Below are 27,306 nucleotides of genomic sequence, written 5' to 3' on the forward strand. Positions count from 1 at the left end.
TGTATGTAGAAACCATCTTTAACACTGAATTTGTTTCTTGCTTGCAGTGTTTCCGCTCTTACGGCTTTCTCCGACCCCAGCCGATGACTACAACTTTAATTTAGATGATAATGAAGGAGTTTGTGATCTGTTTGACGTCCAGATACTAAATTATTAGATTCCACGGAAACTTGGGACTATTATCTACCTCTAACTGTGTAACATTTTAGACTTCTTAATAACCTAAGTATTTAAAATAATGAATGTAACACCTTTTTAGTTCACTGATTCTGACGTGTTCTTCCCTAATACTTTCTTTTTTTACTTCACAAAACTTCAACCATAAAAACAAAGGGCTCTGATTGCTTCAGGGGAAAAAGTGATTGCCTAGCCACCAACCCCCACCTTCAAAGTCATTACATTCTACAATTTCAACTTTTCTTCCAATTCTGAATCTTTCTGTTTTTTCCTCATATGAGAGGAAAGTTAAAGTAGACTTAAGGTCATCAAAAAAAAAAAAAAAAAGAAGTTGGCCAAGGGCTCATCATTTGTCTGTCTTATATTTTTACTGCCAAGAGTCTGTCCACATTTCTGTGTGTCCTCCAATCCAAACAGACATTCACTGCCACTTATAAAGTGAAGTGTGTAAACTAGGATATATTAACTGTTTCAGTGAACAGATTTTGTGAAGTGCCTTCTGTTTTAGCACTTTAAGTTTTTCACATTTTGTTGACTTCTGACATTCCACTTTCCTAGATTATAGGAAAGAGCCTCTTTATGTAGTTTGTTTGGAAAATGTGCCAATGCCTGTACATTAACAAGATTTTAAAAAATAAAATTGTATGAAACATTTAATTTATTGGTCTATTTGGGGAATTTACTGCATCACTGGTGTATTACAGCTGAGCCATTAATCTTGTAGCTTCATCAACGTTAACTGGTTTGTCTTCGCGACGCTGCTCAGGAATCTGGAGAGAGAAAATTATATTTGAAAATTTAGATAACAATAGCGAACAAAAATGACATACACTCTGTTACTCAATTTAACTTTTTCTAGTCATACATTTGGAAATAGGACAATAAATTCTCATATTTAGACTCAACGTTGTAAGAGTCTGAATATGCTGTACAGACTACAGAACCAAGTACTAAACATTACATTACACTTACAGGCTTTGAAAATTTGGAGTTTAATTTATGAGCCTTCAATTTATTAGCTGTAACAAAAGGAAATGATTTCTACTCACCAGCTGTTTCTGCAGAGGTTCAAGGCAAAGGCCTCTTGAGAAATGTGCAAGCTCCTTTTGTATATCTATAAAGGCTTTGTTCATTCTGTTCACTTTTTCATCATTCACAATCTTTATCTTTTAAAAAAAGAAAGAGCATTAATCCATGATCTCATAACCATTAAGGATGAAATACAGGCAACCTTAATTTCATCTTGTTAAACCCCTAAATCTAAAAACTCTGAGCAACCCTACCAATTTGTGGGGATAATTCACACGAAAACTCTTATCATCTTATTGGTAAATGTTAGCCAAGAGGTTCTGGATTTTTAAAATGAAAATTATGTGGGTGTACTTCGTACCTTGACTTTTCCTGGTGTAAGCAGGCCAAAATATGTGACCACAATCTTTTTAGGCTCTGGCGCTATCACCTCACATTGTAAAATGAGGAACCTGGATTGAATGTTTTCAGCATCCTTCTAACAGTAAGTGCATCTCTGAATCCTCCCTTGATGAAAGTCCCTGGTGCTCTGCTGAGGACAACAGCCCTGGTAGCTCCCACCTCTTGAATCTAAAAGGTGGAGATGATGCTCCCCACTCGTTCCTCACTGCTGCGCCCAAACAGTCCTCCTTCGAAATTCTCAGCTCCTTTGCACCTTAGGCATCAGGACACTCTGGCACCCTTTTCCTCGTGACTGTCACCACCAAGACCATGACTACTTGCTCCTTCATGAAAGATCTCGATCCTTGGCTCACTGACCTCTCATGCCTGTTTAGTGGCTTCAACAAAAATCTAATCCTATGGCTTCTTGATCTCTTCTGGTCCTCATCTCCAGGGGTCTTGTCCGCTACCCACCCCAGCCATTCGCTCCCACGCATCACCTTAGGCTGCGTCATTACCTGTCACACCACCTCCTATCCTTCTGGTTCACTCCGTTTAACAATCCTTAAATCTCACTGAAACCTTTTCCTGCCAAATTCACTACTTTTCCCATTTTCATACCCTTTTTCCTTTAGCACAGATTCCATGACCACTAACCCATCACTTCTTTACAATCTCTTAACTTGCTTTCTCTTTTCCCTCAATCAGACTTGCTTGGTGACCTAGTTAATCTCAACTGTCAGCCTTTTCTGACCCTAAAACTGAAGCTGTAGAAAATCATAACTGGCTGACAGGCTTCGCTTTAAATTCATGACCTCCAACTTCAATTGACCATTTAGTTCGCGCCTGGCAATCTTATGACCTCCCCCTCGTAATTAAGTTTCTCTACTTTCTGCAAAAACGATTCACTACTTTCTCCAACCAGGCAGCCTACCCACTTATCTTTTCCCGTAGCATACAGAAAGCTTCTAGGAGTTTCTATCTAAACAAAATCACCTTCCTTAAACACGCCAAGCTTTTCCCTAGCTTGGGGCCTCTGCGCTTGCTTTCTTTCTGCCCAGAATGCTGCTCCCAACGCTTCCCAGCTCTCTGCATCACTAGCTCCTTATCACTCAGGTCTTGGCTTCAATGTCAACCTTGAAGACAATTCTACGTAAAACTGTCACCTTCAAACTCCCGTCGTATCACCCAGCTTTATATCCTTTATAGCATTTCCAAAAGTCACAAAACTGTTCCACTAAAACACTTAAAATACTTCTGTGGGCAACTATGATAATTACTAAGTCCTGGAGAGCTGACCCTCCCTACTACTTAAACTTGAAAACATTTTCTTGAATAATCATCTTAAACAACCTACTTAATGTTGAAGGAATTCCCCATCCCCAGATATTTTGAAATAAGGAAGATGAAGCAACTCCTTTCTCTTTCAAGTTTTGCACTTTAAGAAACAAAATATCTTATCTTCTATTTATAGGTTTTTGTTTGAGTTCTGGATATTTTCAGAGAAAATCTCTGTATCTTGGCTCTGTTAAGAGGTTCTTGAAAATATCTGAGTTCAGAAATAACTGTTTTCAAAGATAACTTTATGATTTCTGTGCTCTAAGGAAGCTATTAAAACTGGTATTTGAAGCTTCACACATTTGCAGTTAAAATGCTCTTTTTGCACATCTGGATTCAAGAAAGGGAGGTTATTCTTCCTCATTTTTAAAAAAACATTTAAAATCATCTTGCCTTTGTAGGAAAGGCTAAGATTACCTGTTTTAAATAACATTCAGTTTTTGAGTGGCTCTACAAGTGTGCTTTGCTTGTAAACAATAAAGGGAGAGTGTGTAACTGATACTCACCTTCTTAAGATTAGTGGTAACTGGTTTTGCTTTATTTTTAACCTTAAAGCTTTTTTGGCTAGCTATGTGGAATACATTCCTGGACTTCTGCCCTCTTAGTTTGTTCTTGGCCATTGTCTAGGAAAGAAAGAAGAGGAGCTCCATTAAGCTGCCCACATTTCTGAACTGTAAACTAATTTAAGTTTTTCAAGTAAAAGTAAGAAATCTAAGAAACTCCATCTTACTCTTGGTTCTTCTTGAAGTTGCTGCTTATGTTGAAATTATTTCCATGCTTTGGGCCCCTACCAGATTTTCTGTTTGAGTGCAGAGCGTGTATCTAATTCTCTACAGCTCCAGCACTTGACCCACAGGAGGCTCCACATTAATTTCTGCTGGTTGAATTCATTAATTAATATTATCAGCATAGTAATTGTTTTTGCTGCTCTCTGCAGCATCTGACAATGCTAACCATCACCATCCATCCTTCTCTGGTTCACATACTGCCATTCCGCTCTGGTCCCTTTCATATTCTAGGACCAACTCCTGTCTCCTTCCTTCCTTTCACCCCTTTTTACTCCTGTGTGCACCTTCTCCAAATCAGTCCTTAATCTTGCACTTCCCTTCCCAAAGTACTTCCACAACATCTGTATCACCTCTGTGTGAATGGCTCTTGCCTGAGAACTTTCTATTCTCTCTGTTCTACAGCTAAACACACACTATGCCTGTAAATTCCACCTTAGGGACATCTCTCACACCTGTCTTTAACAATGCATGTGAGGAACAATTAAAAAAAAATTTAGATTTATTGAGCTTTTACTATTTGTACTTTGTACAAGCACTATGCTAACATTTTATGTGCTTTAACTAATTTACTCTTTCCAACAACACTTCGTGGGAGGTACTATTTTATCCTCATTTTGCAGATAAAAACAAAAATGAGGCAAAGAGAAGTTAATCTGCCCATTGTCACACTGTCAGTAATCAGGGAATGCCAAGATTCAAAGCCAGGCAGACTAGATCCAGAGCTCTCATTCTGTGATACGGCCTCTCATATAGAAATAAAAATGCAATACCGAAACATGATTTAGTACTGCCTAGTTCAGGACTGCGTTACTGCTGTAGTCCTTAGATGTATTTGGTTAGACTATGGGTTGGACAAATTATACCCATGGACCAAATCAGGTCAGGGACCTGTATTTGTAAATGAAGTTTTTAAATAGAACACAGCTATGTCCATTTGATTATGTATTGTCTGTGGCTGCCTTCCTGCTACAACTGCGCCCTGCAAAGCCTAAAATATTCACTATTTGGCCCTTTACAAAAAGATTGTCAATCCCTGACTTGAGCCGTATGCATTCAAGTTTATCCTGCATACTGTCACGTAATGAACCGTCCCAATGTTAAAATCCTTCAATGGCTTCTTCCAACGCACAAGGAACAATATGCTTTACCCTGGCATATTGCTAGAAGTCTGACACTAGCATAAATCTATCAAATGTATCTCCTGCTCGTTCTCTTTACCCACCTGGCCTAGTGAACTCATAGCTCTCTGAAGACACCTTGCACATTCTTCCTTTCTTTCCTTTGCTCACATTGTATCTCTTGACTGAAATTTATATCCTTCAAAGTCTAGCCTCAGGAAATTGCTCAACAGAGACAGCAACGCTTCTGAACCCCAACAGCACTCCGAATTACTGAACACAATAGAAAGCACATTATTATATAAGATACACATAAATCAAATTAAATAATCTAAAATCCTTCCAATAAGTAACCAAAATGCGATCATTCATACACTATTCATTAACCAATTACTATGTGTCAAATGTGACAGAGGACAGACACACGTACGTGGGAAACATACAAACACAAGACATAATAATAGGTGCTGTTATAGGCCGCATACAAGTGAGGTCACAAAAGGGAAGGAGCCAACAGAGCTGGGGACGTGAGGAAGGTTCGTGGAGGTGAAACCTAGCCAGGGGGATAAGGGTTTTCTTGCACAACCGCGTAGAAACTGGCGACAACAGAACAACCAAAGACGGGGACCTGCGGCGAGCTGAAGGCCTAACAGGCACCGGGGTTCGGAGCCTGGGCCAGCGGGCCTGCGGCCGACTGAGCTGCCTGCGAGACGGGACCGAGCCTACGGATGGCAGCGGCCCACGGCCCGCCAGTCCCGTCCCAACCCCCGGACACTTCACGCCAGCCCGCCGGAAAATTTCTTTATTAACCTCTCACCAGACCTCGGATATCCTCGCGCAGCTGCTCACGCTCCAGGTGACGCCACTTGCACGCTCAGGATCCAGGAAGTTCCGGGAGGAGGGAGCCAGTCAAGGGTTCCGTCCACCGAGAGACGCCCCGCCCACAGGGCGGAGTCCCACCCTTGCAGCTCGGTCCATAGCGATAAGCCCCGCCCACCGCTGTAGCCCCACCCACTGAGCGAAGTCCTACTCTCCGAGCACAAGCCATTACGCGGAGCAAAGCCCCGCCCACAGAACGTCGTTCCGCCCAGGGGCTGGTTGCCACCCACCTAACGTACTCCCGCCCGCAAAACCGACGCAGCCGCGGCGCATCCTCTCCTGAACACTGCGAAGCCCCGCCCAGGGAGAGAAGTCCCACCCACCGTGGGAAGTCCCGCCCCGTTGGCATCCCTTGCCTTTCTCTGGGTCGAGGACCTGTCCTCGGCTGAGGCGTTAACGACGCAGCCAAGTCTCGAATTCCTCGGGTGGATACGTGTACTGAAACCGCCGAGGTGTCTGAGTCGTCTGAGCCACGAAGACCGTAACCCTCGTGGTCGGTCCTCAGCCGCTTACTGCTGGCTGGCTGGGCCCACGCTCCCAGGAGGTGGCGCTGCGCACCTCTGGATGGCGTCCGGGTGAAAAAAAGTGTCTGAAAATGGTCTACAGCTATAGCCTCCAAAGGGAAAATTTGTAATGAGCGGGAATTGAAATGCTTTCCTCACTGAAGTTTCCTTGCTTCTAAAAGAGAGTTTCTGACAGCACAGCAGAGACACAAGAAAATATAAGACTGTTGTAAAACAAGAATCAGGGAACTTAGAAAATCTTAGAAGAAGCATTTTTGCCTTTTGGTTGTATGTCTGTGTGTATTTCCCAATTGAGGCGTTGTGGGTTGAGTTTTCCAGAAAATTGACTCACTTCTTCCAAGAGGAGCTCTCCAGTAAGGTAACAATTTTCACAGGTTCTCTGCTTATTTTGTTAAGGTCACAGGAAAAGCCAGCTTTTAAACAAATGTAGAAGGACAGACATTTTTGTAACGTACGTGAGTTCTGCTCTAAGTATCAAAAAGAGGCCGTAATACCACTCCCATGTTTTAAGTGAGGCTGCTGAGGGCTCAGAGTTGAAGCCATTTTCGGGTTTCCATACAACTAGTAATTGACAAAACCAAACTAGAATCCGCGAGGGCGGGCCCTTGGTCAAGTCTTCTTCGTGCCAAATCAGCCACTTGCCTGCTCATATAAAGATGAACTACTTTTACGGTAAATTGTCTTACTGTGTCGATCATACACACACAAATTAGAAACTACATTAAGGAGCGAGGAGTTATTACTTGTCAAATGCATTTTTATTAAAGTTCTGTGTTTTTTCCTAAAGACTGACTTTTAAAAACACCTTAAAATCTTGGTATAAAATGCCCATAACGTGTAGGGGTAAGACCAAAATGACACCCAAATGACAGAAAACCATTAGATTCATTCTATAAGGCCAGAGTTATCCACAAACACTGAAGCAAACAAGGCAGGTATTATTATGGTTCCTTGAATGCAAAATTATTGATGTATATGCAGAAGACAAAGAGATGTGATGGAATGACATTATAGCGTTTATTAAAACTTATGGGACTAGCTTGAATGTTGAAATGGTGAGCTAGAGATACATACACCAAGGAAATAATACGGTTGTACAGGCAAGAGCAGAGGCATGACGAGCGATACGAGTGAGGAGGCATGAATTTCTGTTTTACTTCTATCACCAACTGTGACTGTGGAAAAGTTACTTCAATTCTCTGTGCCTCCGTTTCTCACACGTAGACAGCCATTCAGTATATACCCACTTCAGTGAGCATTCATTATCTGCTCAGCATCCCTTTCTGGGGAACCACCCATCTCCCTCCAAGTGGTCCTGGTTGAGCTAATAATTACTGTCATCTTCTAAAGATTTTCCAACTAAAGCTAGTGGAGAAGCTTGTGTCTTGCTTTTACTGTCCTCGTGCTGGGATGATGTGAAATTGAGGCTGCTTGTTGCCACCTTCTCCAGCAACTTGAGGGAATCCTTCTGCAGTCGGAGAAAATAAGGGTAACACAGAAGAAAACTGGGCGGAAGAACACAGGACCTTGGTGATATCATTTGAGCCCTTGGATTCAGCCGTAGATGGAAGAAAGTTCCATCCCTTGACTTCTCAGTTATCCAGACTAAAGCATTGCTTTTTTTGTTGGCTTACACTGTGTTGGGTTATTTTTTAAAACCACTTGTACCTTAAAGAGTCGTAACGCTACTCTTGTCCAACCTATGTCACAAGATTATTGTCCAAAGTTAATGAAATACAAAATGTGAAAGCGTAGGGTATCATTAAGACAAAAGAAAGAAACGTCAATTTTCAAAAAGGCAATTTTCTAATTTTCTATGACCCAAATGAACCATATATGGAAAGGAAAAAATAGCTTCAAGTTTTCTGATCTTTACAAAAAAACCTGCAAGATGAATACAATCATAAAAAAAAAAAAAAAATCTTGGGGGAAACCTTAGTTTTCCTGTTGAGACCCAGCAAAGCAGAGTTCTCTGTACAGATTCAGTCCTCAGAGAACTGTCTTGGAAGGATAAAGTGTTGCATTTAATTATTGTGCCTTTTTTTTCTTCCAGTTTATTGAGATGTGTCGGACATCGTGGCACTGTGTAAGTTTAAGGTGTATGGCAAAATGATGTTACTGACATACATAATGAAATGATTACCATAATAAGTCTAATGAGAGTCTGTCATTTCATATAGATACAAAGAAAAGGAAAATAAAAAAACCTTTTTCCATGATGAGAACTCAAGATTCACTCTTTTAGCAACTCTGATATATAACATAAGCAGTGTTCATTATATTAATTGAGTTATAGAGTACATCCCTACTGTTTATTTATTTTATAACTGAAAGTATATACCTTTTAAGTTGCCTTCATCCAGTTTCCCTTTCCCCCACCTTGCCTCTGGTAACCACCAACCTGGTCACTTTTTCTGTATGTTTGTTTGTTTATTGAAGTATAATTGATGTACAGCACTATTTCTTGGTGCACGACATAGTGAGTCAAGATTAGTTTGATGTCGTTCCACTTGCTTATTTTTGCTTTTGTATCCCTTGCCTGACGAGACAAATCCAAAATAATATTTCTAAGACCCATGTCAAAGGGTGTACTGCTTATGCTTTTTTCTAGGAGTTTTATGGTTTCAGGTTTTACATTTAAGTCTTTAATCTAATGTAACGTTATTTTTGTATATAGTGTGGGAAAGGGGTCCCGTATGATTCTTCTGCATGTAGCTGTCTAGTTTTCCCAACACCATTTATTGAGGAGGTTACCTTTTCCTTCTTACATATTCTTACATTCTCTGTTGTGGATTAATTGCCCATATAAGTGTGGGTTTAATTCTGAGCTCTCTATTCTGTCGCATTGATCTGTGTCTGTTTTTTTGTGCCAGTACCATACTGTTTTGATTACTGTAGCTTTGTAGTATAGTTTGAAATCAGTGCATGTGATGCCTTCAGCCTTGTTCTTTCTCAAGATTGTTTTGACTATTTGGGGTCTTTTGTGTTTCCATGCAAATTTTATAATTATGTGTTCTAGTTCTGTGAAAAAATGCCATTGGTATTTTGATAGGGATTGCATTGAATTTACATATTTCCTTGGGTACTGGGGTCATTTTCATAATATTAATTCTTCCAATCTATGAGTGTGGTATATCTTTCCATTTGTTTCTGTCATCTTCAATTTCTCTCACCAGTGTCTTAGAGTTTTCCAACTATAGATCTTTTATCTTTTTAATTAGATTTATCCCTAAGTATTTTCTTCTTTTTGATGCAATTGTAAATGGGACTTTTTTTTTTCATTTCTCTTTCAATAATTCGTTGTTAGTGTATAGAAAGAAATGCAACAGATTTCTGTATATTAGTTTTGTATCTTGCAATTTTACTGAACTTATTGGTGATTATAGAAATGTGGAGTCTTTTTTTCTTTTAACCCTTCAGTGACAGAAGCACTTAATTTAGACTCAGAATAAACACCCATGACATATTCTGTATGATAAAGTAGAATAGACCAGACCAGACCTTCCACCTTTCTGTATAGGTCAAATTCTAGAAATTTGGAAATATCTAGAAAATTCTGGAAATATCTGCAGGATAGGAACCAATAAATGGAAAAAGAAGATTAACTCTTTGTAGTGAAGGAAAAATGGCTTACTTCTGCAGGTTAGTATAAAGTTGTAGGAGGTAGATCAGAGGTTTTGGAGTTTTACTATTTTCTATTGTTCAAATTCAAATATTATATTGCTTGTGTATATGTTTGTCTCTCAATGAGTCCATGGACTCTTCAGGGGCCAGGTCCACTCACCTTTGTACTTCCATCCAGGATTCCATATTTCCAGTGCATGGGAGGTGTAGCATAAACATTGGCTGAATGAAATAAAATTTCCTGAACCATAAGAAGTAGAGAAGGGATTGTAGCTAATACACTAAAAATGACCTTAAAGCTCTGTCATCTTTAGCATAACTGAAAATTACCCAGAAGAACATTTCTTTCTATCTTCTTATAGTACTGTTCCTTGGGAATGGTAGGAGCTTGACAAATATGTTTTTGTTTAAGTAAGCAGATTTTACCCAGAGTAATCTCCTGGCCAAACGCCTAGAAATCTTGAACCTGAACTAATTACAGTCACAAAGGAAGGTGAAATATCTGAAGGCAAAGAACAGTCAAGTCCATATCACAGAAGCAATAAAAATATCCAAAGAGTACATGAAGTTCTGGGTTAAAATGCAAGTAATGGTTAAAAATTACAGGAATTGGGAAATATTTAGCAGGTGCATGTTTAAAACTCAGAAAAATTGGCAACCGCAAAGGAGGCATCGAGCTATTAATTGACAATTTGACACTCCAAATTTCAAAAGTGTTTAAATGAAAAAAAAAAAAAAAAAGGAAGGTGCTTTGTGATTATCCACCTTAGTTATGCTGAAATCCTAAGAATGACATAGGCACCTATATTATGATAAATGCAACAAAAATACTGACTTAGGCTGTACACCAGAGATTGACACATTGTAACTGACTATACTTCAATAAAGAAAGAAAGACAAGGGAAAAAATACTGAGCACTATAGGGTATTTCACAAACATTTGGCACCTTCAAAAGTTTGTTTTTTCCTTTTGGATTAGAAAAGACATGAAGAGTCATTGTAGAAGTTTGGAAAATGTGAAGTATAATGAAGAAAATGAACAACCAGCAATTTCTGCATTTTGATTTAACTCACCACCATCCATCTCCCATTTGGATTCCTGTAATAGCTTCCTGACTGGTTGCCTGGCTTAAACCTCTACCCACCCCAGGAGCCGAAGGAATCATGTATCCCCTGTGCATAAAACAATGCCTAGCACATAAAGGGAATCCAACAAATACATTTGAAAAATGAATAAACCCCACCAATTAGATTTGTTTAAAATATGCCTCTTTGCAGCCCCTTTTTCTAAGCAAATATACTATGTTGTTTATTAAAAATTAAAAATTATAGATAAAACTTTATAATCTACAAATGTAAGCATAGACACTTGTTCAGTATATTTAAAAATATATTTAATGTCTTTCTGAAATTACATCTTTTTGATGTACAATGTTATCAACCCTCTTATGATTAGCATGTCTGTTGTTTCTAATTTCTTCTGTTATAAATACATTGTGATGGATACCTTTCTACGTAAATCTTTGAACGATCTCCTTATATTTTCTTGGAGAACATGACTAGGAATAAGATCTAAGATTATGAACAGTTAAAATACTTGATTTAAATTACCAGATTCTTTCCTGAAATTATCTATTATTACCTATTTTACATTTCTGCCAACAGTGTATGAACATGCTTATTTCACCATATCCTTATGAATATGGAGTGTTGATACTGTTTAAGAAAATTAAATTTTTCATTAGGAAGAAAGAGCATAAAATCTTTTTAAGATGATACATCTTTTGAATTTAATTTTATGTTTACAGTATAGTTTTGTTTCTTTTTGTCACATTAACTGATTGCTTAGGAATCAAAACAGACAAAATTTAAAGGTGAGGGGAAAAAGACAAGCAGGAAGTATGAATATTCAGTTTCTGACTTGTGCAGCTGGGTGTGTGGTGGTGCCATTTAATAAGATGGAGAAATTTGTGATTGGGAGATTGGGATGAGGGGATAAAGAATTCCATTCTGGACACCAGAAGTTGCAGCCATTAAATACAGTTCAGTGGATCTAGGGCTGTGCTGATCAGAATAGCAGCCACTAACCACATACAGCCATCAGTCACCTGTAATGGGGCTAGCCTGAATTGAGATGTTCTGTAAGAGTAAATTACACACCAGATTTAGAAAACTAAGTAAGAAAAAAAATGTACAAGGCATAATTGTGACCATTAAGGTCCAACCAGGAAACAGAAATCATACAATAATTTGAACAGGAGAAGTTTACTGTAAAGCATTATTAACTCTAACAGGGAACAAGATGTAAAAGAGAACTCTAAGAAAACTTCTTAGGCTAAGGGAGAGTTTTGAAGGAAGGATAAACTTGGCAGTCAGCCTCCTCTCCAAGGTTGGGATTCAGATCCCTGGAGAAGTGTGGTCGCAGCCCACTGGATGGCAGAGAAGTCTGAGGGGTGGCCCAGGCCAGAGCGGGCCCAAAGTTGCCAGGCGAGCAGAAAATGCCCGTCCAGGGTAGTGTGGGCTAAATCTGGCATGTGGGTTGCAAAGGGACTCAGAGCATGGGGAACCAGCTCTCTGGCAGGGTGGTGGACACCTATGGTACAGACGTCTGGGTTGGAAACATCACCAGAGACACCATCCATGGTGCAGGCCCCCTGAGGCTGGTGGGCTGGTTTGCAGGGGGAGCTGGGGCATTGGTTTGCCAGAAGTGCTGCATGAGAACTGGAGTCTGTGGTGTCCGCTTCTGGAGGTGCAGCGGCAGGGCCACGGGCTGGGGCTGAGGCTGAGGCTGTAAGCTTGCTGAGGAACTGCACACTCTCGGTATGAGCCTGGGCCAGGGTGCCCCTATCAGCCCACCCACACATGTCCCTGCTTGCAGCCCGAGAGTAGCAAGAAGAAAAACAAAAGCTTTAGCACACCAGAACCAGGAACCCAGTCGCCCCTCCTGCAGTGTCCCTCAACTGAAAAAACATTAACGTTGTGCCCGCTGCAAAGAATTCTTAAAGCTTCATTATCACAGAGCAGGTAACGCATGATGAATTTAGAGCCGAGAGATAACAAATTGATAACTCATTACATTACACACTCATTAACTTTTTTTTTATATTAATTCATGCTGAAACAACAGTGTTTTGAATATATTGGGCTAAATAATTCAAACATTTCATTGAAACAAATTTCACTTTTCTTTTTACTCTTTTAAAATGTAACTAGTTGAAAATGTAAAGTTACATATGTGGCTTGCATTCATGACTCACATATAATCGTGCATGATGCTGGAAAAGATACCTAAGCTATGTAGGTTACATACGAGATATTGACAGAAGCACCCAGGAAGAGAGCGTTGAGAGGACAGAGCCTAGCTGAGAGCCCCAACCCCTGCCCAGATTTAAAGGTCGGTGCGATGGTCAGTTTCACATGCCAACTTGACTGGGCCACAGGGTGCTGGGATATTTGGTCAAACATTATCCTGGGTGTTTCTGTGAGGGTGTTTTTGAATGAGATTAGCATTTATATCAGTATACTGAGTAAAGCGGATTGTCCTCCATAATGTGAATGGGTCTTGTCCAATCAGTTGAAGGCCTGAATAAAACAAAAAGGTTGCACGTCTCCCAAGTAAGACCGAATTCCTCCTGCCTGCCTGCTGATGAACTGGGACCTTAGCTTTTTACTGCCCTCAGACTGGAAAGGAAACACCGGCTCTTCCCGGGTCTTAAGCCAGTTGGCCTTCAGGCTGGATCACCATCAGCTCTCCAGGGTCTCCAGCTTGCTAACTCATCCCGCAGATCTTGGGACTCAGTTTCCATAATTGTGTGAGCTAATTCCGTATAATAAATAGCTTTCTAACACACACACACACACACACACACACACACACACACACAGTATGTGGTTCTGTGTCTCTGGAGAAAACTTAGAAAGAAAAACCCAAGGAGCACCAGAGAGAATAGGTGGGTAGCAAATGGGGGGTGTATGTGTGTCCAGGGAGAAACTTTTTCCCTACAAAGAGAAAATTCTAGAACACATTAGTACGCTGATGGCAATGATGAAGAGGGAGTGGAGTTAGTAACATGGGTGATAAAGGCTATAATGGTATGAGTTTGGGAGGGGGGGTTTGCTAGGTGTGCCAGGCTAGTGCATAAAGCCTTCAGTGGTGGCACCGTGGCGTCCAGGTGGGGAACTGCTTGGCGTGAGGGTGTATCGAGACTTGCCTAGTGCTGAGATGGGGATCTGGGTACCGTTCTTGATAGACTAGCCTGCCCTTTCCTAGGGGACAGAAGAGGATAAATAAACTTTATAAGAGCTGATGACAGAATGTCTGTTCACACCCTAATTTCTCTCTGTCATTATATTTCAGAGAGTTGACAGCAACAGGGTGACTTTGACTTACTCATTCCAAGCCAAGGGACAATTAACTCAGTTCTTTGGCAGCTGAATTCTTTTGGCCTGAATGATCTGGACTTTTCAACACTGTTCTGATAATTACACAGCTTCATTTCCTTTTAAGTAATCTTAGCTCTCTCCTTTCCTCTTTCACACTCTATCCACTTTTATAACACGCTCAAGTAAGACATGAAACCCTATAAGACGTAGATACATTTCTGTTAGGAAACCATGTGAGACTACATGAAAGAACAAAAATGTAGAAGGCAGGTTTTAGCAACGTGCTCTCGTCTGACAGTACAGGACACATTGTTTGGATCTAGTTTCTGACAAGTTACAATCTGAGAAGTGACTTGAGAGGTGATTCATTGTAGGCACCGTTTCAATTCGGGTCTGAGAATTCTCATCTTGGCGTGAAACCTCAGTGCCTTGAGCAAGACCTTTAGTCCCTTCGGGCCTCAATGTAATCTCCTGGAGAGATTGCCTTGTGCAATCCTACCCTCAGAATAACCTTAGGAATGAGAAATGAAAGAAATCAAATTGAACATAGTATCCGCTCCATAAAATCAACACTCGCCACAAGATATCAAATAAATCAAATCATAAAACAGTCATGGGATTAATCAGTCCCAGCTGTGCAAGTCACAGCGCTTGATAAATGAAGGAAATGGGCACAAAGTGAGAGCACCTTGGACTTGGGACTCTGCAGACTGGGGCTGTGTCCCTGACTGTGTGGCTTGCCTCTCTAGGTAACTAAGGAACGAGGAAACTTGCTCAGGTCAGTTTCATGCTTGGAAAAAGTCAGATGAAAATAGCCTACTTCAGTTCACATTGGGAGTTTTAAAAGAATCCCTGGAAAAAGTGTGCATCTCAGAGGAAGAGGCTGTGTATAGCCCCTAACAAAAGAATATTAATCCATACCTTGATATTTCCTTAATGTGCTACTATAACTTAATTAAATGGCTACAGTTGTAACTCACAAGTGCCTCTCACAATGTGCAGTCTTATTCATTGAGGAGAGGTGACTTAAGCATGCTTTTCTGCAAAGGAAACTTGTACTTGATCTAACTGGCTCAAGAGTGAAATGGAGATAATGACCATAGCCTTGGTCAGGATTCCTGGGCTCTCTGGTCAGTGTTAATCTTCCTTGTTTATACTTGATGGTTTGAACTCAGAGACAGAGGCTTTGTGTTAAGAAGAAAGCCTCTACAGAGTTATAAAAGGTTACTTAGCAAGCTCATAGGTTCACTGATTTGAGGGAGTAGAAGGTTTTTGTCCCTGCCAAATTCTTTTGGAAAGAACTAAAATCCACAGGAAAATTGTAAAAACAGCATCGTGAGCCCCCAGACATCCCTCAGGGAGTCACCAATAACTGACTGAGACATTTGAGAGTCAGTTGCAGACAACAGGGTACTTCACCCTTATGGCTTTAGCATTCTCTCTGGTGAATCCGTCTGAACCATGTGAAGCTGGGGAATTTTTTTTTCTTCTTCGAGGTCACTGAGTGATCGTGAATGAGGAAGGTAGCAGAATAATGTTGATGGCTTTTCTGACTTAGCATGCCTGCCAAATATCAGAATTCTTGGTGGTGACGCCATCTGTCTATCTTAGGTCATTTTAACTAAGAGTCACACCATTCATCTTGAAAACATAGACAAAAGTTCTTGAACGTTGATCAAAGCTAAGAAGAGTCTGAAGCTATTATGGTTTGGGCATCTTTTCTTTTCTTTTTTTTTTAAGAGGAATACAAAATTACAAATACAGAATTAGGTATAGAGCCTTATAAGAAGTTCGTAAGTGAGGAGCCATAAAGTTTGTTTTATTTGCTTAATTGACATTGGGCTGTTATTGCTTTTAGCATCTTTCAGTGAACAGAATATTCAAGTCCCACACCACAGTGGTCATCTTAGCTTTCACCATTGCATATTTGTATCAACCAGAATGAAAATCATTGGTTCCAGTATATTTACCCATTATTCTTTCTTAAAATATTCACAGAAATGGTTACAGAATCACAACGCCCATATTACTACCAAAATCAAATCTAGCAGCAAAGTGCAAGATTATCTTTCAGTTCTTCTTAGTACGTTATAAACCCCACTAAGGGTATTCAGACACAGTGCTCTATTCAAAACATTTATTTTTCCTGTGTGGTTATATTATCAACTTAATATACAGTTAAGTTCATTTATTTCTGTCTAAATCAATTTTAGGGGTTTTTTTTAAAATCCTCTTTAATTTCTTTGAAAATATAATATATTTCTTTATGATTAGAAACTTAAAAAGATATACTGAGAAATTTCCCTCACACCCCAATCCTGCCACCCCATCCCACCCATCCTCTATTAAGAACCATTTTTGTTAATTTGTGGTTTATCTGCCATAAGTTTTTTGGAGAAAATCTGCAAATATGTATACAAATTTTTCTTTCCCTTTTTAAAAATGAAACAAAATGTAGTATATTAATTATGCTCTTTTGCACTTTTTTTCTTTTTTCTCTTTTCACCCCCTATCTGTTCATGGAGATTGTCTTCATTCTTTTCAAAGCTTGATAGTAGCCCATAATGCCGATGTGCTACGCAGATTATCTAACCAGTTCCTATAAGTGGTAATTTGACTGTTTCTAATATTTAGGTTGCTCTCTTGGAAAACTGGATAGATTGCACAGTAAATTCAAGTCAGAGGAATCTGTGTATCCAAGCAGTAAAAGTAACAATTTGGGAAGGATTTGAAACCCACTAAATGGAACTTCTTTAGTGGTTTCGGTCCATTCATTCATTTATCCGTTCATTGAACGACTATTCTTGAGCTTTAGGGACCGATGTTTACCTAGAGCACTGTTCACCTTGATGTGCTAAATCACCTGAGTTACTGAAAATGGGTACACCGAGCTCCTTAGTGAATCATTCCTTGGGTTCATAAAACATGAGGTGGTTGATCTGAGACAAGGACACCATGGGAAAATGGTTCATGGAATTTTGAGCTTCTGCAAACTCATTCACTGCATTGATACCAGGCATAAATATATGCCCAAACGTATCTGTGTCTATAGACTTAGTGGAGAATTAGGGCACTTAGCTAAGTAGGCCAGGCTTAACTTTTCAGTATTCTTAAATGCATGGATTTATGTATTTGAGATATATCTTACATGTGTGTAAGATTCATGTGCGTGTTAAACACATATACCTTACATGTATTTAAGATGTATCTTAAGTATTTGATATACTTATAAAGCATATATATCTTATATGTACTTACATATTTTATATATACCCATATATGTGTGTATATAAATACATATATGTATATTGTCTTCTGTGGTGCAGGTGAATATAGATCAGACCTCATTCTTAAAAGCTTGGTTCCTAAATGAACCCAGTTGTGCCACAGAATATGGAATATGGAAGCCCAGCCTTTCCCCTAGCTGCATGAGAAGCATAAAGTTTATTGTACTTAATGCTGTATGAAAACTTTTTTCTCTGGTTGCATTCTAACCTCATTAAGTTCTACATCGGCAGAATGAGCTACAGGCTCACCATGGGGTATTTAGTTCAGGTCTAAAGAAGAATAGTTCAAATTGATCCTTATTCAGTGGTCCCTAAACAATGCAGTGGTTACCTAAAGAGGGACCTCCTGGGACTCGCAATTACCACATTGTGCAGCTGCCCTTGTGGATGGGAAGAGAAAATGAAAGATATTTAAACAGCCACTCTTAAGGCTTTCATGGAAGGCTCATGCCCATTAAGAAACTTTTTGCATTCGTTTGTCTAGAAATAACACTGCACATTTCAATTTGAAATTTCAAACGGACCCAGCTCAAACCCTTAGGCAGCTGGAACAATAATTATAGTCCTAGCGGCGTACACAGTTCTCCTTATTTTTCACTCAGAACCCAGAACACCCACCACACCAGCACAGAAATTCAAGGCTCCACAGTCAGTTCCGTCTACCATCTAGGGCAGCAAGCTTACTAAGCATCCGGGAAAATATGGTCTGGACACCTTCCTCTCTGCAGGGTCAAGACAGCAGAACGGCAAAGCCAAATACCAAGTATCAATGAGCAGCCTTGGTTCCGTCACTGCCCAAGCCGTAGGCTCGCAGAGGGCAGGGGTAGCATGAATGGGCGGGTGGAGGTCGTTCTTCTTTAACAAGGACCTCTAGGGTCCTATTAGCTGCGTGATCTGGGGCGGTTTACTTAGCTTTTAAGCCTCATTTTATCTTCTCCTGTGGGGCACTTACAGTATCTTCTTCAAAGGAGAATTATGAGGATCTAATAGAAAAATGTGGGTAAACGTCTTAGCTAGGACTGTGTCCCGTGGTAAATCCTAAATAAATAGGCGCTAATTTTTTTTCTGTGGCTATTAGCACTGTCCTTACTGCTTTGTATTTGTAATCACCACCGCTACCATCTCCGACCTCCTCATTCTCCGCCCAGATCCCCACCTCCCAGCCTGGCGGCTCCCGGCTGGGTGACTCATTCATTCCCAGGACAGCCCTCCAGACAACATCCTCTCCAGGACGACCACTTCTCAGAAGGCAGAGAAACCCTTCTTTCTCTCCTTCCTTCCTCTCTCCTGCCCGCCCCACCCCCTGCCTCCCCATGAAGCACAGTCTTCCTTCCCCGAGTTCAAACTAACAGAGGTGCTGGCACCGGGGACTCAGCCCGCATCCTCCCGCCCCCCGCATCGCCCGCCCCCGCGGGGCGCCTTCCCTGCCCGCCGCTGCCCCCTGGCGGCCGAGGCCGAGAGCGCCCTGGCCCCTGGGTTCAAGGGCTCCCACTTTTGCGGGTTGAGCCCCGCGGTCCCCGCCCTCCGCTGGGCCACTGCCCGCCCTCTCACTCGCCCGCCCCGCTCCGTCGCTGCTCTCGGTTCCCGGCCGCTTCTTCCTCTGCCTCCCACCCCGAGGGACCATGTCGAGGTTCAGCTGGGGGTACGGCGAGCACAACGGTGAGCGCCTTCTGCGGATCGCAGGGGTGAGGGTGGGGGGCTCTGCGCCGGGGCGGTCGAGGGGGACCGCCCGCTGCCCCGGACCGCGAAGACCACATGCTGCCCATCAGCACTTGCCAGAAACTTCGGTTCCTCTTTAGAATGAGCAGCGCTCCCCGGAGCCAAACGCAGGAAGCGAGGGAGGGCTTAGTCCTGGGTGGACGGGGCTGGCGTCTCCTGGGGGCTGTCGATAGTGGGGGTGCTAGCCCTGTTCAGATCGCCCCGACCCCGAACTCTTCCTATGTGTTCACTCACCTTCCAATCGGAAAGCCAAAAACTTTCCCTAGTAGTAACTACTTACCAATCAAAGGCACGGAGTTTAGAAATCTGATGACACACTTCAGTGAATTGAGGACAAACTTGCTTTCAGTCTTTTAATTAAGCTCATTATTCACCTAGGGGAAACAAATCATGGAAAATATTTGAAAATATACTTGAGAAATTCTAATGACTTGAATTGCAACACTGAAGACTTAAGTTGCCTTCTTGGCAACCAAAAGACTGCAAATTTCTTAATAGCTGTTACTATAAAAGGGTCCACTAGCAACTCGCTGTTGGTTGACTGGTACTGCTGGTTTTAGCAAGATTTTAGGTTCTTTCTGGGAAATGAAGTTATATTTTAAGCTACTTCTCCACGCTTAGTCCTTCTCCCACATTTGTCCTTTCAGAAACTGTTAGCAAAGGATTATTGGAATTTTAACACATTGGTAAAAATGTGTTTATTGATGGAAGCAACAGTAATAATAAGGTGTAGATACATTCTCAATTATCAAAAGTGAATCATTTTTCTTGTTTTTACATTAAACTGAACTGATTATTTCAATTTGAAATAACTACAAAGTGACACCAAGAAAGCTTTATAGTGAATCACTTGCCAATATTAGGTCTGTGAATAATAACAGTGATATCAACAATAATAATACTTTCCTTGGATTAACATGCATATTATTGGGAAGTACTGTAGAGGTAATTTTATAGAAAGTTTACTTTCACAAAGAAACAGAAAATTTTATTTCTAACTGTAGCCTTTTGAGGCTATGATTAACCTGCCAACTTAAAAATGGCAGTGTGTGAAATTCAGAGTTTTAAATAATGAAGGGTATAATTTAGATGCATTTCTTTTTGGTGGAGACTATATTTATAATCTCACATTTTGCTAATTTTCAATTTATGCATAGGAAAGAAACCCACAGAATGAACTCCTTTTAATTTCCTTCCCTGCTAGGAATAATTTTTATTACTGTTATTTGGTAGTTACTGAGTGTCAACAGTGTCCTCACTATGACTAGGAAGAAGGGTATTTTCAATCAGTGGCTATTGATTCCTCTTTAATACGGTGGAAAATATGGCTTCAGTGAAGCTCATCTCCTGAAATTTTAAAAACTCATCTTAGAAATAGGTGAGGGAGATTAAGAGGTATAACCGTCCAGTTACAAAATGAATGAATCACAAGGATGAAATGTACATCGTGGGGGATATAGTCAAAAATTACGTAATATCTTTGAATGGTGACAGATGTTGACTAGACTTACCAGGGTGATCATTTTGTAATGTATAAAAATGTTGAATCACTATGTTGTGCACTAGCAACTAACATAGTGTGGTAGGTAAATTACGCTTTAAAGGAGGGAGGGTAGAGCTCAGTGATAGAGCACATACTTAGCGTTCATGAGGTCCTGGATTCAATCCCCAGTACCTCCATCAAATAAATAAATACATAAATAAACCTAATTACTCCTCCCCCCAAAAAATTATGCTTTAAAAATAAATAAACAAACTCATAAACAAAGAGATCAGATTGGTGATTACCACAGTGGGTGGGAAGGAAGAACTGGATGAAGGTGATCAAAAGGTACATTCTTCTAGTTATAAAATAAATAAGTACTGGGGATGTAATGTACAACAAGATATAGCAACATGATATAATTATATATAATAGTGTAATTATAATTAACATTACTGTATGTTATATTTGAAAATTGTTAAGAGACTTAATCCTAAGTTAATGCTTGAGTTCTCATCAAAAGGAAAAAAGTGTTTTTTTCTATTTCTTTAATTTTGTCTCTATATGATAGATTTTCATGAAACTTATTATAATGATATCATAATGTAAGTCAAATCATTTTGCTGTACACCTGAAACTTATACAGTGCCAATTATATCCCAATAAAACTGGAAGAGAAAACTAAAATAAAAATTTGAAAACATTAAAAAAAAAATCCACCTAAGAAAAGCCATTAACAAGGAGTGATTTTGTATTTCTGCTTTGAATACAACAGCTCTCTGAGGACCACACCTTCAAGTAGATCAACTCTGGCAAACTCCTATTGGAAATATGTTGTCTCCTGACTGGGCAAGTTTCGTTTCTTGATTTTGGTTTAGACAAGCAAGAGCAGCGAATGAGCAGATAAAAGGAAACTTAAGCTGGGAATAGTGGTGATGATAAAATGGATCATCAAGAGGTGAAGCATCAGAAGGGGGTACCACCTTCATGAACAGCTTCTAACTTCTTCCACTAATCTTTGATAGTGTTATTGGTTTAGTTTAGGAAATGTGACAACCACTGAAAACTACCTCACTCTATGGATATTCAAAAGTTCCTGAGTCAGTGGTAGAACCATCATCTATCTCTTCTTATGAACTGTGTTTAAATGGGTTTAAAGTTGAATGTTTTGGAAAAATTTAAAAAGAAGGACCTCTTTAAGAGGCAGGGAAATAAGCCTACCATAGTGGCCAATAGATAATATTGACTAATTGATGCAAGGTGGTATTATTTTTATTTTATTTTGGTTTGCCTCTGCTTTTAAAAATAGTTCTGGTTATAAAGGACTGGAAATAGGAGAATAGGGGAATTAAAAGGAGAAGGAAGCTCTTTCCTGATTGGAAGGAAGTCAGCAACTTTATGACACACACGTTGCATATTTGAAATCTGATTCTCATTAGGTTAACTCGTACTTGGGGATAGTGAAGTAGAATTTTTTTTTCACATAAAAAAGGGCTAGATTGTATCCAGAAAAGTACTAGGAAGGTAAATGAGGATGGTTAATAAGTAAGGAAATGCATGCAATACCTTTTCTCCGATAACTTATAAGCAAGGACTTTTGAAGTTCAAGTAGCTTTTAAGTCCAAAGTGTACGATTCGTAAGAGAACAACTTCTAAATTATTTGGTGGTGTACTCATGCTGTGACTTCTTGTACCTGAAACATGTGTGAAAGAAAGAATTTATACTTTTTCCTTTGTGAAAAAGAAGAGTCATAAGGTGCATTAGACTTAGAAGTTGAAGCTGTTGATGATTGTGATATGTTTGCATTTCTTGAACTTTCATTCTGGATCTTCCCTTTAAAAAAAAATTTGTTCTTGTTAGTAACAAATGCCTAATTCATTATCGTGCTGTGTTATTTTAATAGGGACTTGAGTCTTAGAGAAATCAAATTGGTTGGTTAAAGAAGTCAGAAAAAGCTTAGTCAGCAGCCCCACGTGCTACTGACCTGGTGGTGGCTGTGTAAATTGCAGGCACACGGAGAAAACGAGAACCTCTAATTTGTAAAGTGACTCACGTCTGTAGAATGGCTTGCAGCTTACTTGAAGCTGCAACCTTGCTGTTGATCTTGAGAGGCGAGAACTTGAATCGAGTCTCTCAGAGAAATGAAGAGACCAGACAAGGGAACTTCCAGTTTATTGGTTCACCTCAATTTGCCAAACGTGTCTGATTTGGAAATTAATGCCATCTTGACTGTGAATGGAGGATTGGGATGACAGTGGTCCCTTGTGTTGGAATTCAAACAGAGTATTGTAATAACCATGGAAGGATCTTCTGAAATATAGAGAGAAATAACTTGTTACCTGACTCCTCTGCAGAAAACCAACAATATGACATTTCCTGACATGGTGCGGACTTTTACATGGATTATTCTATGTGATAAACTTATATATTTTCTTAGTATACCCGTTGCACATTTACAGGTAATTGAGTGGAGGCGTAGGTAACACCCAAAGGTACGGTAAGTGATGAAGCAAGGAGAGAGAGCATCGTTAAGAACTACACCCTTTTTCGGCCACACAGCTTTTTCAGCTCCATGAATTCTTTCAGCGCATCGACTTGACCTGTGGAGTTATCACAGCTCATTCTTAGAGCTGAGACTGAATCGCACTGTGTTCAACGGTGAATTGCATTGTTGTTTTTAGTTTGGTAGAAGGCGTTTGCAAAATACTTTATAAACTTACATGCTCTTTTGTCTGCCAGGATTAGTTTAATTCTGAAGATGAATTAAGGCAAACCTATAAGAAAAGCAACTCAGCTTGTAAAACAAAACAAAATTAAAAAAAAAGTAATTAGATGTTAAAGTGCTGAGGATAAAAATCTTGTTTTATTAACCTTTGTTTTTTCTCCAATCTCAAGCGCAGTGCTTGGCACTCAAGAAATATTTGTTGAATGCAGTAAGTTATTCAGTCCTTTTCTTTTGTCCTATATATTAAAGGTCCTATTCATTGGAATCAATTTTTCCCTATTGCTGATGGGGATCAGCAGTCTCCGATTGAGATTAAAACCAAAGAAGTGAAATATGACTCTTCCCTCCGACCTCTTAGTATCAAGTATGATGCAAGCTCAGCCAAAATCATCAGTAATAGTGGCCATTCCTTCTGCGTTGACTTTGATGACACAGAGGACAAATCAGGTTGGCTTTTTGTTGTTGTTGTTGGGGGTGAGGGGCTTGGGTAATTGGATGGCATGTTCTTATCTTTCATGTTTGAGATACCTATGCACTGTATGTTCCAAATTAGTATTTTTTTTAGTTGTTTTTTTTTTTTTTTAAGAGGGGAAGGTAATTAGGTTTGCTTATTTAATTTTTTTCTTAATGGAAGCACTGGGGATTGAACCCAGGACCTCGTGCACGCTAAGCAGGTGCTCTACGACTTGAGCTATACTTTCCTCCCCTCCTTATTAGTATTTTGCTAGAGCTTATAATAGAAGTTTTGTTTGATTCCTTCATGGGATAATGTCTTTTGCACTGGGAATAAATAATCGACCAACCAAAAAAACCTAGTTTATTTGTTAATTTAATAACTGAATGATGTAGAAAAGAGAATTTCTTTAAAATGAACATTTACTCTTTCTTCAAGCATATGTCCTGCTCAAGGAATAGATAATATCAAGTTTAAAAGTAAGATGACAGAAACAATTAGAATCATATTTTGGAACACTCTTTAAGGCTTTTGACAAATTATTTTTTTATTTAGTCTCATATTAGTATGATGCTGTATTTATTCTATTAATGAAAAATATAGTTAAATTATAAAAATCCTTAATTAGAAGAAAGTTTTCACTTATTCATTAAGCTCAAATTTAGTTTAGTAATAATATCTTGTGTTTAGGTAATGCTCTGTTGTTAGCAAAAATTAGAAGCCTGTTGCATTTCTTCTTCATATTTGTTTAATTCATAAAAGTGATCCATTTTCATCAGAACATTGTAAAAATGCCTAAGGAAAGTTTAACACATGGTATTTTCACCTTTTTGGGGGAGGACAAACTTCACTTTTTCCATGTATTCAATTGTCTTTCCTTCAAAGCCCTCCGTTTTGTGAATCTGTGTTAATAGATACGGTTGATGTGATGGGTACATTGTGGAAGTAGTCCAAGTTTTCTGAAGTTTACACCACCCGTTATGGTAGTTTGACACTGTTTATGATATCTCAGCAGACAAACAGACTGAGCTTACCCATGCCTACTTTCAGATACGGAATGATCAGATTGTGCTTCATCTAAAACTTGTTCATAAAAAATCTCAGTCATAAAAAATTCTTAGTCTCATTTGCCCCATGATGATTTGGATCTCCTTGCTCTCTTTTTCTCTCTCCCTCCTATTCCTTCTCTTTCCCTCTCTTTATTTCATTTTCCTCTACCTTGGGTTCTTCAGTGGAATCAGTTCATCTGTGTTTCCAGATTTGACACCGTGTCTGTGATGGCTGCTGTGTGTCCTTTCCCATGAGTGAAGGTCCCACGTCTACCTAGATCACAATGAAATTGCCAGGGTTAATTGAAAATATCCATAAAGTACTTTGTCTTCCTCTGAGCCAGAAGCTACATAAATATAAGTCCTGATTCTCTTTCTTTTTTCTCAAGATAAACAAAGAGAATGTTCCATGGTGATCTGGGAGATTAAATTAGTTAAAGAGTAGATACCACCATAGTTAAAATACATTATTCTGAGTTTTCTTTTTATTTGGTAAACTATAAAAAACACAAAGATACTTCTGTGGCCAGACATTTTATTTTGAATAAAATATTTCCATTTTGAAAAGAAGTCATTTTGATCACAGCTAACTCCGAAGCCTACCAGTCAAGAAACCAGAGGCATGAAACTTTTCTCATGGTCCATGGTCCATAATCCTGGCAGGGCTTCTTTGGCTGGGCCGCTGCACAGCTAATGGTTAACCTGTGGTCACCCACCCTTCAGATTTTTAATAGTCCTTTAAAAAGGGATAGGCGGATGTGAGATTCACGCAGGAAGAAATTCATCAGGAAGAACTATTGGCTGTTGTGGAGGGGAAATAGTAATCTGATGAGGAAAGTCAAGGGTGTTCTGACCTGAGCTTCTGGTCTTTCGGAACCCAGACAGGATCCCAGCCCTTTGGGAATCTCACCCGACTGGCCCTGCCACCCCTCCCGTAGCATCCCAGACCTGTCCCTTCACAGGGCTTCCCAATGTGAGTGCCAGTTGGTTCTTTCTGCTCAGCTAAAGGCTCCTTTGTGAGCAGCAGCTCTGTCTTGCTCATCTGCTGTGCATGGTGCCTGGCACACAGTAGGTACTTGAAAGTTTTTTTTTTTGGTATGATGTTCCTTGGAGGACATGGAAAATACCATGATTTGGGACAATGGTCCAGCAAGCCTTAGTATACATAGGTGAAGCCCTAATAAAATTGCAAACCACCAGAAATCAATGAATATTTACCGTTTGACACCTTAGTAGTTTAAACATTGGTAGATTATTTATTGTTTGAATATTTAATTTTTAAAGGCTGTGGTATTACTTTTTTTTGATTTAATAAATGAGATAGTTCCTGGCATGTAGTAAATACTCAATAATTATTAATGGCTAGTAATAAAAATCATAATGAATAATAATTGTCTGTGTCCTTTCTGTGGATGAGCACCTTTGGTGGTGCCCAGGTCACTTCAGTAGCATCCTTACACACAAAGTTTGTGCAGGAGTGCTTCTGCAGGTGATGTCTCTTTCTTACTTTATCTTAGTAACATTTTTGTTTTTTGATCCAGGCACTCTCCTAGGCACTGGGGATACAGGAGAACAAGATTGTTTCTACTTTAAAAGAGTTTGCATCCTAGTGAGATAGTCAGTGCATGAACAGACAAAGGGTGTTGACTTGCAAATTAATTTTTTTTTTCTGATTTTGTCACCAGCCTGGCTTATCATTTAAGGTAGCTGATGATATTGTAGATTTGGAAATGAGTAGGGTAAGCAAATTACTGACAATGAAAAAGTCAAGTTCAGTAGAATAACACATACATTTCTAGTTGGTTTTTGTAGCATATGGCAAATGACAGACATCCTTTTCCTAAGTTATTAAAAGTTTTCCAAACTTTAATGGCATTTAACTCTGTTTTCATAATCTCTCTAGACTTCCTATATGAGAGTATTATTTGGAATAGATTTTTAAAAATCTTAATGGAAGAATACGTGGACTATTTTATATATGTATGGCAAGCATGAGTTTGGAGAAATAATGACTTGTATCAAACATGATATGGAAACAACAATATATACTTACTCATCTAGGTTGGAAAGGAAGAAGAATAATTTAACTCTTGAACAAAACACTTAATCATTCTCATTAAAAATGATTTTGTCACCGTTATTCATTTTATACTATAGTTGAGCTGTTTTACGACAGACCATCTCAAAGTTAGTGATAAATTAACCTTGGTATTTCGACTTCCTCTTTCCCACTCTGTGTTTCTTCAGAACAGCACTGCTCCAAGAGAAGGGTCTTCATGATCAGACATTTGATCTCATAGTCCCAGGCTGGAGACTTCAGTTGAAACACTCAAATGTAGAGTCCAGA

General features: G+C 39.5%; 3 protein-coding genes across 17 annotated transcripts in view; 2 read left to right on the forward strand and 1 right to left on the reverse strand.

Annotated features, from left to right (window-relative positions):
• E2F5 (E2F transcription factor 5) overlaps positions 1 to 834 on the forward strand; it is a 28,483-nt gene extending 27,649 nt beyond the window's left edge. For all 8 annotated transcript variants that reach the window (XM_031441406.2, XM_064480907.1, XM_064480909.1 and 5 more), the window contains exon 8: positions 48 to 834. In XM_031441406.2, coding sequence (XP_031297266.2) covers positions 48 to 157 — 110 coding nt within the window. In that variant the 3' untranslated portion in view covers positions 158 to 834. The remainder of the gene's footprint in view (positions 1 to 47) is intronic.
• RBIS (ribosomal biogenesis factor) lies at positions 818 to 5,788 on the reverse strand. 7 transcript variants are annotated; one of them, XM_064480915.1, is made up of 6 exons: positions 5,654 to 5,782; positions 4,936 to 5,104; positions 3,656 to 3,799; positions 3,432 to 3,548; positions 1,227 to 1,343; positions 818 to 947 (listed from the first exon to the last, which is right to left on the reverse strand). In XM_064480915.1, exons 4-6 carry the CDS (start codon positions 3,543 to 3,545, stop codon positions 876 to 878), a joined length of 303 nt encoding a protein of 100 aa, XP_064336985.1. In that variant the 5' UTR covers positions 3,546 to 3,548; positions 3,656 to 3,799; positions 4,936 to 5,104; positions 5,654 to 5,782; the 3' UTR covers positions 818 to 875. The 7 variants fall into 7 exon arrangements, with proteins under 7 accessions (XP_064336985.1, XP_010977672.1, XP_031297267.1 ...); XM_010979370.3 differs by lacking the exon at positions 3,656 to 3,799; XM_031441407.2 differs by lacking the exon at positions 4,936 to 5,104 and having other exon boundaries at positions 5,654 to 5,770.
• Positions 5,789 to 19,050: 13,262 nt separating this feature from the next.
• CA13 (carbonic anhydrase 13) overlaps positions 19,051 to 27,306 on the forward strand; it is a 29,000-nt gene continuing 20,744 nt past the window's right edge. Inside the window, exons 1-2 of one of the 2 annotated variants that reach the window (XM_064480918.1) lie at positions 19,051 to 19,187; positions 23,706 to 23,903. In XM_064480918.1, coding sequence (XP_064336988.1) covers positions 19,151 to 19,187; positions 23,706 to 23,903 — 235 coding nt within the window. In that variant the 5' untranslated portion in view covers positions 19,051 to 19,150. The remainder of the gene's footprint in view (positions 19,188 to 23,705; positions 23,904 to 27,306) is intronic. The other variant, XM_010979366.3, reaches the window with a different exon arrangement.

The sequence above is a fragment of the Camelus dromedarius genome, chromosome 30 (genome assembly GCF_036321535.1).
Source record: "Camelus dromedarius isolate mCamDro1 chromosome 30, mCamDro1.pat, whole genome shotgun sequence".
NCBI classification, from domain to species: Eukaryota; Metazoa; Chordata; class Mammalia; order Artiodactyla; family Camelidae; genus Camelus; species Camelus dromedarius.

Bases quoted from the DNA above. Each gene is read 5' to 3' on its own strand.
- RBIS (XM_010979370.3), bottom strand. The intron at 1,344-3,431 runs GTGAGTATCAGT...TTTTTTTAAAAG, and splicing joins TTACCACTAATCTTAAGAAG to ATAAAGATTGTGAATGATGA. The intron at 948-1,226 runs GTGAGTAGAAAT...TTCTCTCTCCAG, and splicing joins AACCTCTGCAGAAACAGCTG to ATTCCTGAGCAGCGTCGCGA.